Source organism: Haematobia irritans, chromosome 4 (assembly GCF_050003625.1).
Source record: "Haematobia irritans isolate KBUSLIRL chromosome 4, ASM5000362v1, whole genome shotgun sequence".
NCBI lineage: Eukaryota > Metazoa > Arthropoda > Insecta > Diptera > Muscidae > Haematobia > Haematobia irritans.
Genome location: NC_134400.1, coordinates 119,574,677 through 119,589,032, shown reverse-complemented (window position 1 = coordinate 119,589,032; position 14,356 = coordinate 119,574,677). Strand labels below are relative to the sequence as shown.

The 14,356-nt window shown below is 34.0% G+C and overlaps 3 protein-coding genes across 4 annotated transcripts in view; 1 reads left to right on the top strand and 2 right to left on the bottom strand.

Annotated features, from left to right (window-relative positions):
- Nucleotides 1-526: 526 nt before the first annotated feature.
- Mettl2 (methyltransferase-like protein) lies at nt 527-1,775 on the bottom strand. 2 transcript variants are annotated; one of them, XM_075306429.1, is made up of 2 exons: nt 1,649-1,775; nt 527-1,426 (listed from the first exon to the last, which is right to left on the bottom strand). In XM_075306429.1, exons 1-2 carry the CDS (start codon nt 1,732-1,734, stop codon nt 610-612), a joined length of 903 nt encoding a protein of 300 aa, XP_075162544.1. In that variant the 5' UTR covers nt 1,735-1,775; the 3' UTR covers nt 527-609. The 2 variants fall into 2 exon arrangements, with proteins under 2 accessions (XP_075162544.1, XP_075162543.1); XM_075306428.1 differs by lacking the exon at nt 1,649-1,775 and adding an exon at nt 1,483-1,642.
- A 1,016-nt stretch (nt 1,776-2,791) lies between these two features.
- The window catches only part of AlaRS-m (alanine--tRNA ligase, mitochondrial), a 27,531-nt gene continuing 15,966 nt past the window's right edge, over nt 2,792-14,356 (top strand). Inside the window, exons 1-5 of the mRNA XM_075308095.1 lie at nt 2,792-3,096; nt 3,161-3,334; nt 3,401-3,546; nt 3,676-3,879; nt 5,197-5,341. Coding sequence (XP_075164210.1) covers nt 2,929-3,096; nt 3,161-3,334; nt 3,401-3,546; nt 3,676-3,879; nt 5,197-5,341 — 837 coding nt within the window. The 5' untranslated portion in view covers nt 2,792-2,928. The remainder of the gene's footprint in view (nt 3,097-3,160; nt 3,335-3,400; nt 3,547-3,675; nt 3,880-5,196; nt 5,342-14,356) is intronic.
- Nucleotides 8,779-12,075, bottom strand: neb (kinesin family member nebbish). Its single transcript, XM_075305650.1, has one exon. It carries the CDS (start codon nt 11,989-11,991, stop codon nt 8,929-8,931), a length of 3,063 nt encoding a protein of 1,020 aa, XP_075161765.1. The 5' UTR covers nt 11,992-12,075; the 3' UTR covers nt 8,779-8,928.

Here is a 14,356-nt window from a genome sequence, read left to right as displayed (position 1 = left end):
CGGTTATTTTGAAGTTTTTATATTATGATCAATTATTTTTCAATAAAATCAGTTACTCAACATTTATTTATTCTTACTTAGATTCCACTAACATTACTAACATAAAAAGCTAGTAATGGGATTTAAAATAAAATTTCTAAACAAGGAATTTTAAAAATTACTAACAATAAAAAACAATTGCATTGAAAATTACCCATTGAAGTTAGGTAAATTTTAAATAGATCGGACTCAAATTCCATCGTCCCCTTTTGCATATAAAAATACACGGACTAAATACATTCATCGTTTGCGTTATCAAGTTCGTCAACAATAGACGTTGAATGTTTCACACATTGAAAGGCTACGTTTCTTTGTACTCCAAACATACTTTGAATCTCTGAGCACTAGTATGGGGCGTTCGAGTTTTGTTTAGAAAGAGGGTAAAGACTGCACTAAAGGAATTCGATTCATGACTTTTCTTATTATAAAAGTATGTGGACATGTTTTTGCTAAATATGAGGGACCAGACCCATAAATAGAAAAATAATTTTACTATAGCACCCCCCGTTTATAGGAATAGTTTTAAATTCTTTATTATATCTAATTTAATTATTTTTATAACCAATTTTGCTAGCTATCCCCTACCAGAGGCTTGCGGTATTTTGTTTGTATCCAAACACGATACATTTTCAACATACGTCCTCGGTTTACTTGCAAGCGCCTGTCTATGACATTTTGTTCCTCCACAAATCCAACGTCCACAAACAACTTGCGTACCTCTTCTTGAGTGAAGAAATACACCATAGTTCCGTCACCACGAACATATAAATTATCTTCTAAACATTTACCACTCTTAAATCGCAACTGAGCCAAGTCATATCGGCCATAATCTCGGAACAGTACCAAGCCACCAGGCTTCAGATACCTAAAACAATTTTCAGCAACTCTTTTCATTTTGGCTGGTTCAATGGCAGATAGTACGAAAATCAAGACAATTATATCTTGTGACTCTGGTTGAAAGGGAACATCCCATGTTTCAGCTGTAGCATCCATTACAAAAACTTGACATCTTTTGGAATCAAACTCTGGGTGACCTTGAAAAATATCTATTGCTTTGGCGGAGAAATCACAGCCAAATACCTTCAAGTTTGGTTCTTTACTGTATTTCAATATAGGTAATATCGTGTTGCCGACACCACATCCAAGTTCGAATATATTTCTGCTTTCCTGTATTTCCTTATTTGGGGCTAACTCTGCGAATTCAGTAAATAACCAGTGACGATCTTTGAAAAACCTATTCTGATGAACACCATAAAACGAATCCCAAAATTTGTCAGCGTCACTTTTGAATTTTATTTTATCTTCATCTGCCATTTTCATGGTTGAATTCTTCTGAACTGCCTCCAAAGCTTGTTGCTCTTGTTCGTCATCCCACTCCACATTGTCCCTGCACGAAATTAGTAACAGAATAAGAGGCATTAAAAAAAACAAAACTATATATACCAAGCATTAAAATTAAAAACTTCAGATTTAAGTAATAACTCTCTTCCACCACCAGCAGGTTTCTTTCTATGCCGTGTCAACTCCAAGTCTTGCATACGAGTCGTCTTTGGTCTTCGAAGAATGTATTGCATGCAAATAGTGTGCATATTCTTCAAAAGGTAATTACCATGCATTGTGCTTGAACACATCATCTCCATCAGTCAAAAATCTATTTCCAAAAACTGGGCGCTTTTCAGAGTCCTCCTCACACATGTTTACTATTTTGCTATACAATGGCGGTAATAGTGCCACTAAACATCAACATGTGTGACGATAATGACGTCTCTAACTTTCGATAAAACTGTTATCGAAAAAATACAGGCTGACACTGAGACATCCAAAACTGAATTAAAATCAGACGGACGGACTGAAAAAAAACATAAAAGAAATTCTGGCAAATAGCGGAAATTTTAAGAACATTTTACTAAAAAACTACAAAACAAAAACAAACAAAACTACAAAACAAAATTTTGTTTCTAAAAATTTTTTATTAATATTTTATTTTTATAGAAAATTTTGTCAAATTTTCCATAGATAATTTTGTCAGAATTTTATTTCTGTAGAAAATTCCGTCAAAATTGCATTTCTATAGAAAATATCAAAATTTTATTACTAAGAAAATGTTGTCAACATTTTATTTCTATGGAAAATTTTATTTGTTTAAAAAAATTGTCAAAATTTTATTACCTTAAGGTGGGTATTAAGTTCGAGTTTAGCCGCTAAAAAAGTGATCGTGAGATCACTTTTCTTTAATAATCCATTTTAAGGAATACAAACTTTTTGAAAATTTGCTTTGCGCTTTTCCCCATCAAGTTATAATAAAATTTGCAACAAATATGTATAATTTCATGCATTTTTCTTACTGATTTAGTTTTCACTTTAGCGGCTAAACTCGAACTAATACTCACCTTTAGAAAATATGTTTGAAATTTATTTATTTCGTTTCTGCTTTTTTTACATTTATACATATTTCTATAGAGAAAAAAATTAAAATATTTCTAAAGAAAAAAATTTTTAAATTTTAATTCTATAGAAAATTTGCGAAGTACCCCTTAGTTGGAGAGGAACATTTTACAAAATCTACCAAAATATTAAGAATTCCACCAATCTACCAAACAATCAAAAATCTACCATTTTTGGTAGAATTCTACCAACTGTTGCTACCGCGATTACAATTGAAAAATTCCCATCCTTGGGCTTATTGGGACTTTTTTGTGCGAAATAATAGTCAGCTGATTCTTTACTCCCATCTTGTTATTACATCATGTGTTTATGTGCATAGGCTCCAATTGGGCTCTTGTTGGAGCGGATTTAGAATGTGAAGAATAGATCGCCGGCTTATTTTGCCATTTATTTTGTTTTGTAAATTGTGTGAAGATAACGAAAATTCTGAGGTATTGAAACGGCATGCATTCATCGGCGAAGAAATTACAAAGGGTGCTGTCTTCCCGAGAAATAAGGAAAACTTTTATAGACTTCTTTGTTAATAACCATGACCATACATTTGTACGATCCAGTCCTGTTGTCCCATGGTGCGATCCAACAGTGTCCTTCGTCAATGCTGGGATGAATCAGGTATATACTTTTTTAGGCATTGCATATTTACAAATGTGTACATGTTTATTTTCTTTTTGCATAGTTCAAATCTGTTTTCCTGGGTAAAACTCAATCGCCCCACAAAAGGGTAACAAATTCACAAAAGTGTGTAAGAGTTGGAGGAAAGCACAATGATCTCTCGGTGGTGGGGGAAGATGGATACCATCATACGTTTTTTGAAATGTTGGGCAATTGGTCTTTCGGTGATTATTTTAAGGTGACACAATTTGTTCAAATGTATACATATGTATTTTATTTGTGTAAATGTTTATTCCAATTATAGAAAGAAGCGTGCACAATGGCTTTAGAACTCCTTAAGGGGCCATATAATATAGATCCATCCCGATTATATGTAACTTATTTTGCGGGAGATAAAGTATTGGGGCTGCCGGCTGATTTAGAATCTGTTGAAATATGGCGTAGTTTGGGGTAAGAGTTGTCCATCGTGCATTCGAAAAATTTAATTCAATCTACGGTTGTTCAAATGTGTTGATATCCAAAGGCGATTAGCCGATTTTGGCCAACATTAATAGTCATTTTATATATAATTTGTTGTAGATTTCCATCTACTCGTATTCTGCCATTTGGTGCCAAAGACAACTTTTGGGAAATGGGTTTAACAGGTCCTTGTGGACCCTGTACTGAAATACATATCGATCATCGACCAGACTTGGGAAGTCCTGAAGAACGTTCTAAACTTGTTAATACTGGACGTTCCGATTTAACAGAACTATGGAATCTTGTATTTATACAGTACAATAGGTAAGTTTATTTAAATTAAATAAACGTGTAATTGCATTTATAGTTATTTAGGTTGTGTGAATTAAAACACGAACTGTTTAACTTAAATAACTATTTAAATTCTTTTATTTAATAAAAACATAAAAATTCAGTTTAATTTAGAAACACGATTTAGCTACAGATGTGGTGGTGAAGACTTCACGAGGAACTAACTTTTGTTTTCTTCTTTGTTGTCGTTTTTCCGCAATGCCAGACTTTTGACAATCTGTCATTGACTCGGCTGGAGTTGCCACACATTCTACTATATCCGAAGTTCAGATTGGTTAGAAATGTATATCAAAAACTAGAAATGCCCACATGTAATAGGTACCTTTAGTTAATATGGTATCACAATGGACTGAATAGTCTCAGTGAGCCTGAATCTTAATTGGGCTGCCACTTTAACCTAACCTATATTAAAAACTAAAGCGACAAAATTAATATTTTCACGTTTGACGTTAATTAATAATTTTGACTTCGAACATTAGACTAGGGAGTTCCTTGGTCCTTTCTTGGTCATGAAATATGGTCGGCCCATTGACCTCAATTTCTCAATTCTAATAGACATTCTCAAACTTTCATAGATCGAACCCTTCTTGAAACTGCTAAAATCAAAAACTTTTTTGTGGATCCACATAACTTTAATCATAAGCTTCTTCACCATTTTTCTGAGGTTTAAATTGAATTGATCGCAAAAGTAGTTACTAACAATTTTAACTTTTTGCATTTGAATTTGAAATGTTTTTTTATTAGGTATGTATAATGCGTTTTGAAATTTTAGTTAATTATATATTTGTCTCATAAATTGTATTTCTATCAAAAATGGGCATGAATTTATTAATAAAAATTTGATTTATTCTCTTCAGGTTATAAAAAATATCCAAAAGAGGAGAAAAAAAGTTATAAAATTATTCTGCTTCTATAAATTTATTTTTTAATTTAAAGGTTAGATTTTTGTACCCATATTTTGAGATTTTTGTATACCTTAAATATCCATATGGCCAAGATAAAATGATTTTCAAATTAGTAAAATTGTGGGTACCAGAAATATTGGTTTGAACCTCATATTATTTACACCGATCTATTCGGTATTACTTCCTCAGTCGAAGAGAATCGAGATATATATAATCTGCTAGTGAATCAAATTTATACAAAATCACGCTTAAGATAAAGTTCCCTCACTCGTATTACAAAACATAAATATTTTTTATTCATAATTTTTTATTTTGCATTATCTTTAATGCAAATAAAATTTCAATTCAACAAATTTATTTGTACATATTTGCACTTTATTTATAGACATGAAAATGGCAGCATTAGTAAATTACCATCTCACCATGTTGATACTGGCATGGGCTTTGAAAGACTAACAGCGATATTGCAAAATAAATCTTCAAACTACGACACCGATTTATTCACGCCGATTTTCGATGTCATACATAAGGTAAATTTTTGAAAAAAAAAATACGTTTTATTCTTTTTATGCTATAACCAAATACAATTGCAACTTTACGTGGATTATTGTCGCCACAAGTCTGGCTTCAGTGAAAAAGATTTTCGGGAGGATAATATAATATTTACCCCCGTAGTTTTCATCACGAACGAAAAGTGAAAACTTTTGATTGGTTAATTTTATTTATTTATTCCCGTTTATTTAATCAATTCAAATCCTTTAAAAGACCTATTTAACGAATTACAATGTAACAGCGAATTTTTTTTTTATTATTTATTTATTTCAACTTTGTTAGTAACATAGCCTCATAGAGGCCCTATTCGTTACAAAATATATTATTGGTTAAACTTCAAATATTTCTTAAACACTAATAATAATAATTAAAAATTAAATAAATATGATATCTATAACGTATCTCTATATCCTACTGACAAATCAATTTTAACTTAAAAAAAATTAATGAGACCGTTAATGTAAACTACTAAGTTTCTAAAAGTAAAAATAATAACAATGATAATAAAAATACAAACAAACATTTTGATTACATGACACTAAATTATTAAACCAATAAAAATTTGAAAAAAAAACAATTAAATCATTAATAAACTAAAACTAAAAATTTAAAAAATTATTTAAAAAATTATTGGGCATAAATAACAATTGTGTACATTAAAGAATTATGGCAATTACTTTTGAAGATAATGAATTTAATTATATTTGTACTAATACTTTTACCGATGTAATGAAATGAATTGATTTTATTTATTATTAATCCCAGATAACAACTACTAAAAATAAGAAATGCATTGCTATTTATGCTAACGAAATTTTCGGTAGCGTTCAATTTCGTAAGCTGGTACGCACCTCTAGTGAAAATAACAGGGTTGTCAAAAGCATATTTTGGCAGCAAACACTTAATTTATTACAATCATTGTGTGCGTAAAAGTTTTAAAATGTCTGTAAATAATAAACAATTTATTTGAGGAATATTTGGAACATATATTAACAATTTTTAAAAGCGATTAGCTGGTTTAAAATTTGTGTACACAGCCCTGTTTTTTTGTTGTAGACTTAAATAAATTTTTGCTACCGAAAATTTCGCTAGAAGTGCATACCGGCCTTAACAAAGAAAAACTCATTTTTTTTTTGTCAAAATTGGTTTTTATTATTAAACATAGTTCCCTTCAAGAGCGATACAACGATTATAACGACCTTCAAATTTTTTGATACCATTTTTGTAGTACTCCTTCGGTTTTGCCTCAAAATAGTCGTCAGTTTCGGCGATCACCTCTTCATTGTAGCCAAATTTTTTCCCTGCGAGCATCTTTTTGAGGTCTGAGAACAAGAAAAAGTCGCTGGGGGCCAGATCTGGAGAATATGGTGGGTGGGGAAGCAATTCGAAGCCCAATTCATGAAATTTTGCCATCGTTCTCAATGACTTGTGGCACGGTGCGTTCTCTTGGTGGAACAACACTTTTTTCTTCTTCATATGGGGCCGTTTTGCTGCGATTTCGACCTTCAAACGCTCCAATAACGCCATATAATAGTCACTGTTGATGGTTTTTCCCTTCTCAAGATAATCGATAAAAATTATTCCATGCGCATCCCAAAAAACTGAGGCCATTACTTTGGCAGCGGACTTTTGAGTCTTTCCACGCTTCGGAGACGGTTCACCGGTCGTTGTCCACTCAGCCGACTATCGATTGGACTCAGGAGTGTAGTGATGGAGGCATGTTTCATCCATTGTCACGAGTTAACAGCTGCAAACACCGGTCAGAATCATCAACACGTTGTTATTTTTGGTCAAATGTGAGCTCGCGCGGCACCCATTTTGCACAGAGCTTCCGCATATCCAAATATTGATGAATGATATGACCAACACGTTCCTTTGATATCTTTAAGGCCTCTGCTATCTCGATCAACTTCATTTTACGGTCATTCAAATTCATTTTGTGGATTTTTTTGATGTTTTCGTCGGTAACCACCTCTTTCGGGCATCCACTGCGTTCACCGTCCTCCGTGCTCATTTCACCACGCTTGAATTTTGCATACCAATCAATTATTGTTGATTTCCCTGGGGCAGAGTCCGAAAACTCATTATCAAGCCAAGTTTTTGCTTCCACCGTATTTTTTCCCCTTCAGAAAACAGTATTTTATCAAAACACGAAATTCCTTTTTTTCATTTTTTTCACAATAACAAAAGTTGCTTCACAAAAGACGCTCTATCTCAAAAACTAATTGACTTACAGACGTCAAATGTTGACACGAATCATTTGAAGGTTGGTACTATATAAAAATAATATACATTTAATACTATCGACGCCATCTATGTGTCAGACCGGGGACTTATCAGCCAACCTGTTACTGCTCTGTTTTACAAATGACGAAATGCCCATAAATATATTACAAAAATCTACGTATGTGTGAAACGATATTGAATTCCAATAACAGGATAATCTGCTATTGAACACATAGAAGAAAGATATGGGGATTTTTTAACAAATAATTTAAAATTTATATTTCGTTTTTTATTTTATGGATTTATTAAATCCAGAAAAAAAGAGACATTACCATGTGATAATCACATGGACTTTTATATACCGTCTCAAATGACAGCTACAATTACCGAAGTGTTCTTAAACAAAAAATACGATTCTTGAAAATATTGACATCATTTTTGTGGTAGGTCGTCCTTACTAAGCATCTATCAAGGCTACATCGACAGACCAAAAAATCCCTATTATTCTTAATCCCATATGAATATTGCGCAAATTTCACTAGAAATGGTAGTTCAGCAGAAAATTAAACTACGTCCAAAATCGACATTAGAGGAGAAAAATTCAGTTTTGGCATTCAATGCGACAGTCGTTAAACATAGAAATACTCCATTTATCAAAACCGGCTTGTAGAACGATGTACACCCACTTCCATTCCATTAATCCCTCCATTTTGCGCACGAGAGTAAAAACCTTCAGTTCATTTATTAATGTTTGATAGACAAACTGTTGATACAAATTTTTAGATACATTAACAAAATAAACGATTCAAATTTCCAAGATGGAGCTTCATTGTCGTTGACAATTCAGTAACTCGAAATATTTAGTTATTGATATTTCCATATCATATGCTTCAAGTTTGAATATGGTGTACAGAACTAGACATAACTTCATACTAATCCGTTGCAACCTATGTTGACTAGCAGTGACAAGTGACTGCCATGAAATTAGGAGATTTAATCGCAAATATTGTATAATAGTATCTTTGGTCACAATTCTTCTATGTAATAAATTGTAGATGGTAGGTAGGTAATAATCCGGACAGAGTTTAAAGATTAGTAAAAAAGTATGTCTGCTCCCGTGTAGTTTCCACTTGGTACAATTTGGTTTTGAGATTACTATATGCGATTTGGAAACCGAAACATTGAAGTATTAGTGTGTGTATATATTTGGAAAAAGTTTATTGGTGGGCATACATAATGGGTTTTAAAGCATTTAACCTAAAACGGAATACGTTTGCATAAACATCTATTTTATATACTAGATAATAACATGCTCAAAAAACAATTAATATAATATATCCTAAGACGAGTTATCTCCTAACAACGATGATATATGACAGAGTGTAGATTGTACGCGTTGAAAAGACTCTTTAATTGCGGCCGATGGCTTATATTGCTTTGAGTCTGCTTGGTTTTGGTGGCTTGTGCAAAGCTCTTGAAGCTTTTCAGCAGAATTTTGGATTTCCAGGAGATATTTCGTGGCCATGTTCTCAAAATCCATCCATTCACGGGGACAAGTGCTGGAATTCGTTTTATTTTTATCTTCGTTCGGAATGCTATTGTTTTTATTTTGCAGGCAAATAGGCGTTACACCAATGTCTGTATAATCTGCTTGCATTTTATTCAACTCATTGCTCTTTACATTGTCCGCTACTATAGGCTTCCATTCAATGTCAATAAATTTAAAAATGTCTCTCGGATTTTCAATATTTTGTTCTTGCATTGTATTTAGCCAAACCTGTAATCTTGCGATTGGCCATTCAGCTTCCATTTTTCTCTCCATGTCGTAGATTACTATTTGCATTTGAGATACCCCAAACTCGTCGACTTTATAAACCTGCTTGAACTCGATCTGAAGATTGTGAGAACTACAATGTTCATTAGCTTCCTTAACCATTTGCCGAATTTTATATTGACTTCCTTTACTAGGTGTTTGGATAATGTTTTTAATTTCATCCAACAAATTGGATTTTCCAAGTTGGTGAATTTTCAAAGAACTCTGATCTGGAAGAGACATTTTTTTGGATTTTTCTGCGTTTATTTTGCGCTCCGAATCGAGAATTTCCTCGTCACATTTTAAAACGAGCTTTTTTAAATCTAATTGTTCCATAGACTCTTTAATGCTCCGTTCACGCTCATAGCGATCAGCTTCCATTTTACTTATTGCCTTACGTTTTTCATTTTCCAGTTCCAGCCTTATTTTTTCTTCACGTTTTTCAAGCATTTCATGACAAGCGTATCGAAAATCGTATAGCTGTTTACTTCCTTTCTCAGGAAAATCTGGATTGCAGATCCTGTAGAAATGGGAGCCTCCAAACACTAAGCGATCTCCATGGTAAAGTTGGCTTCGTTTTGTAACAAGTTCTCCGTTGAGGTACGTTTCGAAATCTTTGCTTTCTGGAGTAACAAACAAATTGCCTTTTATATTTTCAATGGTACAGTGATTATGGGCAATGAGAGGACCATCGAGTATTATATCAGGTTGAGTTCCAGTATCCGTGGATCTTTTTCTCCCAACAGTAACACATCCTGGTGGCAACAAATAAAACAGTGTTTCGCTTAGCATCGGATCCTCAGTTAAATTCACTAGGCATGCTTGATTTCTATCCCTATACAACTCCAAAGTTAAGCCCTTCCGCCTTAAATGTAGGAGCTCGGATTTTCGCAAGTCTTCGGCTTCTCTCAAACGGTCCATCCAAGATTTTTGTGCTGTTTTTAGTTCCTTTTCCCGTTCCAGTAGCTGTTCTCTCAAGCTTGCCATTTCAACTTCATTCACAGCGAATTTTTCTATGATAACTTTTGGCACAGTGTTCATATTCTCAGATAACCTCTTTTTACGTTCATATTCGTGGTGAAGAGACTTTAAACGTTCAACCTCAGCTTTTAATTCTCGGATTGTTTTGTCGTGTTCCGATTCATTGACCTTCACCCTGTTCACTATGCGACTAGCTTGACAAGCATAACGGAGGGTCGCTAAGGTGTCATCAATATGTGTATTGGCTGGCGAAATCGTGGCCAACATAACAGTTTTTGAGTTTCCACCCAGATTTTCGCGAAGAAGCCATGTCAGTGCACTTTCACGGTATGGTACAAATACTTTTCCGGTCGCACTTTTTTCGTTTGATAACGCAGATATAACTTTACCAAGTGTCAGAAGACTTTTGTTAATTAGTACACCCTCCTTTTTTCTTTCTCCACTGGAATTACTAATGCGTTCACTGCCCGCTAAATCGACCAAGCTTACTTTACTCCTTCTTGATTGAAAACTTTTTCCATTTGTAGTACTGCTTGTATCTGTATCCGATATATTAACCATTATATTAAATATTGAATGGGAACGAGAACTTTTGTCATTCAAGCCAGTGGCAGCACTTGCTCGCTGGGAGTTGCCTAAAATCAGCCAATTCCTCAAAGCTTCGTACGAATCTACAGGGTGAACACTGAGATCTACCACATACGGCCCCCAAATCGGATGTTCTCGAACCTTTAAGGCCTTTCGTTCGTTCTTAATTCCCACAGACTGTTTTAGGCCGATGTTATCATAACTTGGATCAACTGTAAGCAAATCGTGGATTCTTTCGTTGTATATTTCGAAAAAACTAACTTCAATTTCGGCTTGAAATTTTCCTTTGCTTTTGTTCACTTGTTGGAATAAATCGTAGCAGTATCTTGGAATTATTCCAGCTTCAGCATGCAGCCCATCCCTCGAAAGAGGATCTGAAAATGTTTCGACACCCATCATGCTGTGGGATTTCCCAGATCCTGTTTGTCCATACGCAAATAAACAAGCATTGTATCCTTCAAATGCCCTTTGAATCAAAGGCTGTGCTGTCCCTTTATACACATCTTCTTGTGTAGCAAAATTGTCAGCCTCTGGATCACAACTATAGAAAATTTGATCATACACAAAAGAGTGGTTTACAGCACAGGACGCATCGGCACTTGTACCCATGAAAATTGTCAATTCGTTTCCATTAACTTTTGTTACGTTTTTAACTGTTTGAAGTTGGCATTCTTGGGTACTTAGTGGTCTTACCCTTACGGCTACTGTCAGCCGATCGTCGTCAAGAAAAGTGCTATTGATTTTTAAATTTTTTGGCTGTGGAGGGTCAGCAAGATCTAATGCCCTGTGACATTTGAATTTTGTATTAACATTCCTGTATAGTGACGATGGCGTATAACAAGCATTTGCGGATGGAGTTTTCTTAACCATGGATGGAGAATTAACTGGTGTATCATTTGTGTTTGCTCTTTTACGGCAAAATTTTTTCGTAGGCGAAAACTTTAAGTCATTACTAGAAGATTTTTTATCCCAATGTTTTAGCTGTAATTCCCTATTACGGGCATTACTATGATTTTCCATTTTATTTAATAAATTATAATCGAATTCAGTTTACCGCGCCGCTAGTACTATTACTCATTTACACAGATGCCGTGTACAGCTGATCGAATGTTATTATATCGTTAGAGCTTCCCCTAAAATGGTGCGCATTTACGTCTAAACGCAGCGTAACTTTGCAAGGCCAGAATGAAGCCGACCAATTTTTGTCGGCGGCGGCTGAAAATAATTTTTTGCTTGCCGATATACATTTTTCTATTCGGCGGCGGACAATTATCCATTATAAAATCAATTTGAAGTTATCCGAATCGTAATGAGATTAGTTGTACAACCAATCTTACAATCAAATTTTCTGAGCTAAATCAACTGATACTGACGGATATTGGGTGGAAAGTTAAACATTTTGACAAATAAATACAGCAATTATTAAAACATCCAAATTTGAATTGTAAAATATTTATAAAAATCATGCAATCGTTCTTATATTTTTGGCCAATTATCTTTTGTTTACTATTTAAGAGTTCAGAGCCAACACAAGGATGAGCATTTTTCGTAGGTAAAGCCATATCAATTTGATAGTGAATCCCATCTTCAACATTAGTTCAAATGGCCTTGCAAATTGCTTGCCTTCAACAAATTTTCCAATGGGTTTGAAGCATTAAAATTAAATTTAGTTTGAAAAGTGGTTGCTACTATGTTGAGAAATTGTTGCTAACGTGTTGAATTCTACTGTTGAGGGTAATGTCTGTATTTTGTTGAGAACGCGATTTTCGCAACAATTTCTCAAATTGAATTCTAAGCTAATTCTTTAAAAAATGTTTGAAAGCGTATTGAATATAATCATTTCTCCAATGCTTGTGTTTATTGGGAAGATCCAAATTTGAGGAACTATGACCGCAAGCAAAACATTTAACGCCTTTAGAAAAAATATTGATATTCGCACTAAAATCTATTGCAAGAGTTCTGAAAAATCCAAAATTGCGGATTATTTTGTATTTTGTGCTTCTATGAATAAATAAAAACAAATAATTTTCCGAAGCATATATCTCTTTCCCAACGGCGACAAATCTTAACGCAGTTTATTATAAATGACTGACTCTTGCGTGCGACGCTTATAGCAATTTTGTGATCAAAAATATTGTTTTAATTTGTCTTTTAAAATATAAATAAATATATATATATAAGCATATAAAATATATATAAGCATAATCATATTCGTACACACTTCGTTGTAATCTAAAAAGCATTAAACCACATATTTTCAATTACGAAAGTTTCAATGCGTTTTCCCAAATTGTTGCAACACTGTCGTTTCGAACATACATAAAATTAACTGCTTGGACAATTTGTGGTATATTTTTAAATCTTGTTTTTAAATGGCTTTCATGTTATTTTATCCAAAGATTATGAAGATGGGAGATTGGCTACTGAGCACATCAAACCATATGCCACATTAGTTTAATACTCGAACCAAACGCGTATACGACAAGTATTGACGTAGCATTAAAATGCAAATAAAAAGAAATTAACAGCACGAAATAAATTTCCACAAAGGGGAAAATTTAATTTTTTTTTGTTGTTGCCTAAAATTTAACATTGTTTCATTAAGAAAATTGCATTTTTCATTTAAAAAATAAAAACGAAAAACAACTAAAAGATTACAAACATGTATTAAACTAATCTGGTAAATGCAACATTTGGTATGAAGCAAGCCAATCTCCCATCTTCCTCTTTTATAATCTTTGCACAGAACAACCCCTATGGGAAAAATTCCCCGCAAGTCTTTCATGTGAAACCCAGAACATACCCGATATATGTTGTTTTTGTAACAGTTTTTAATGCAATTTCATCCATTTTGTTCTATGCTTTGGTACTTCAACTGGTGTCCAGATCTATAAACTTTGCGACAAGGGTGGGGTGCGTCCAGAGTGATCTCGAAATGTGATCTCGGGTAGGTTTAGCTGGGCAAGCGAAAAGGTGACGAGGTCATGTGGCCCTTGGTTACAGATGGGACACACGACAGCTACGCTGCTATCAATCACTGATAAGTAGGAATTGAGGCGTCTGCACTTGCCTGATCTTAATTGTGCTAAAACCACCCTGGTCTGTCGTGGGAGGTCTCTTTCCTACGGTGGTCGGACTCCGAGAACAGGATTAACCTTGTAGCTTCTCACCGCTTCAGCTACAGTATCCTCATGAATCCTGTTCAGAACTCTCTGATATGCTGCCTGATCTAGAGCCTCACTTTTTTCGCGCTCTAGATCAACCTTTACATTCCTGGGAGGAAGTTGGTGATTTGGATGACAACTTCGATAACAACCCAAGAAGTACTGCTTTGACAACATGTAATTGTTTAGACGCACGGGGATGATTTTGGTCTCCGCATAAA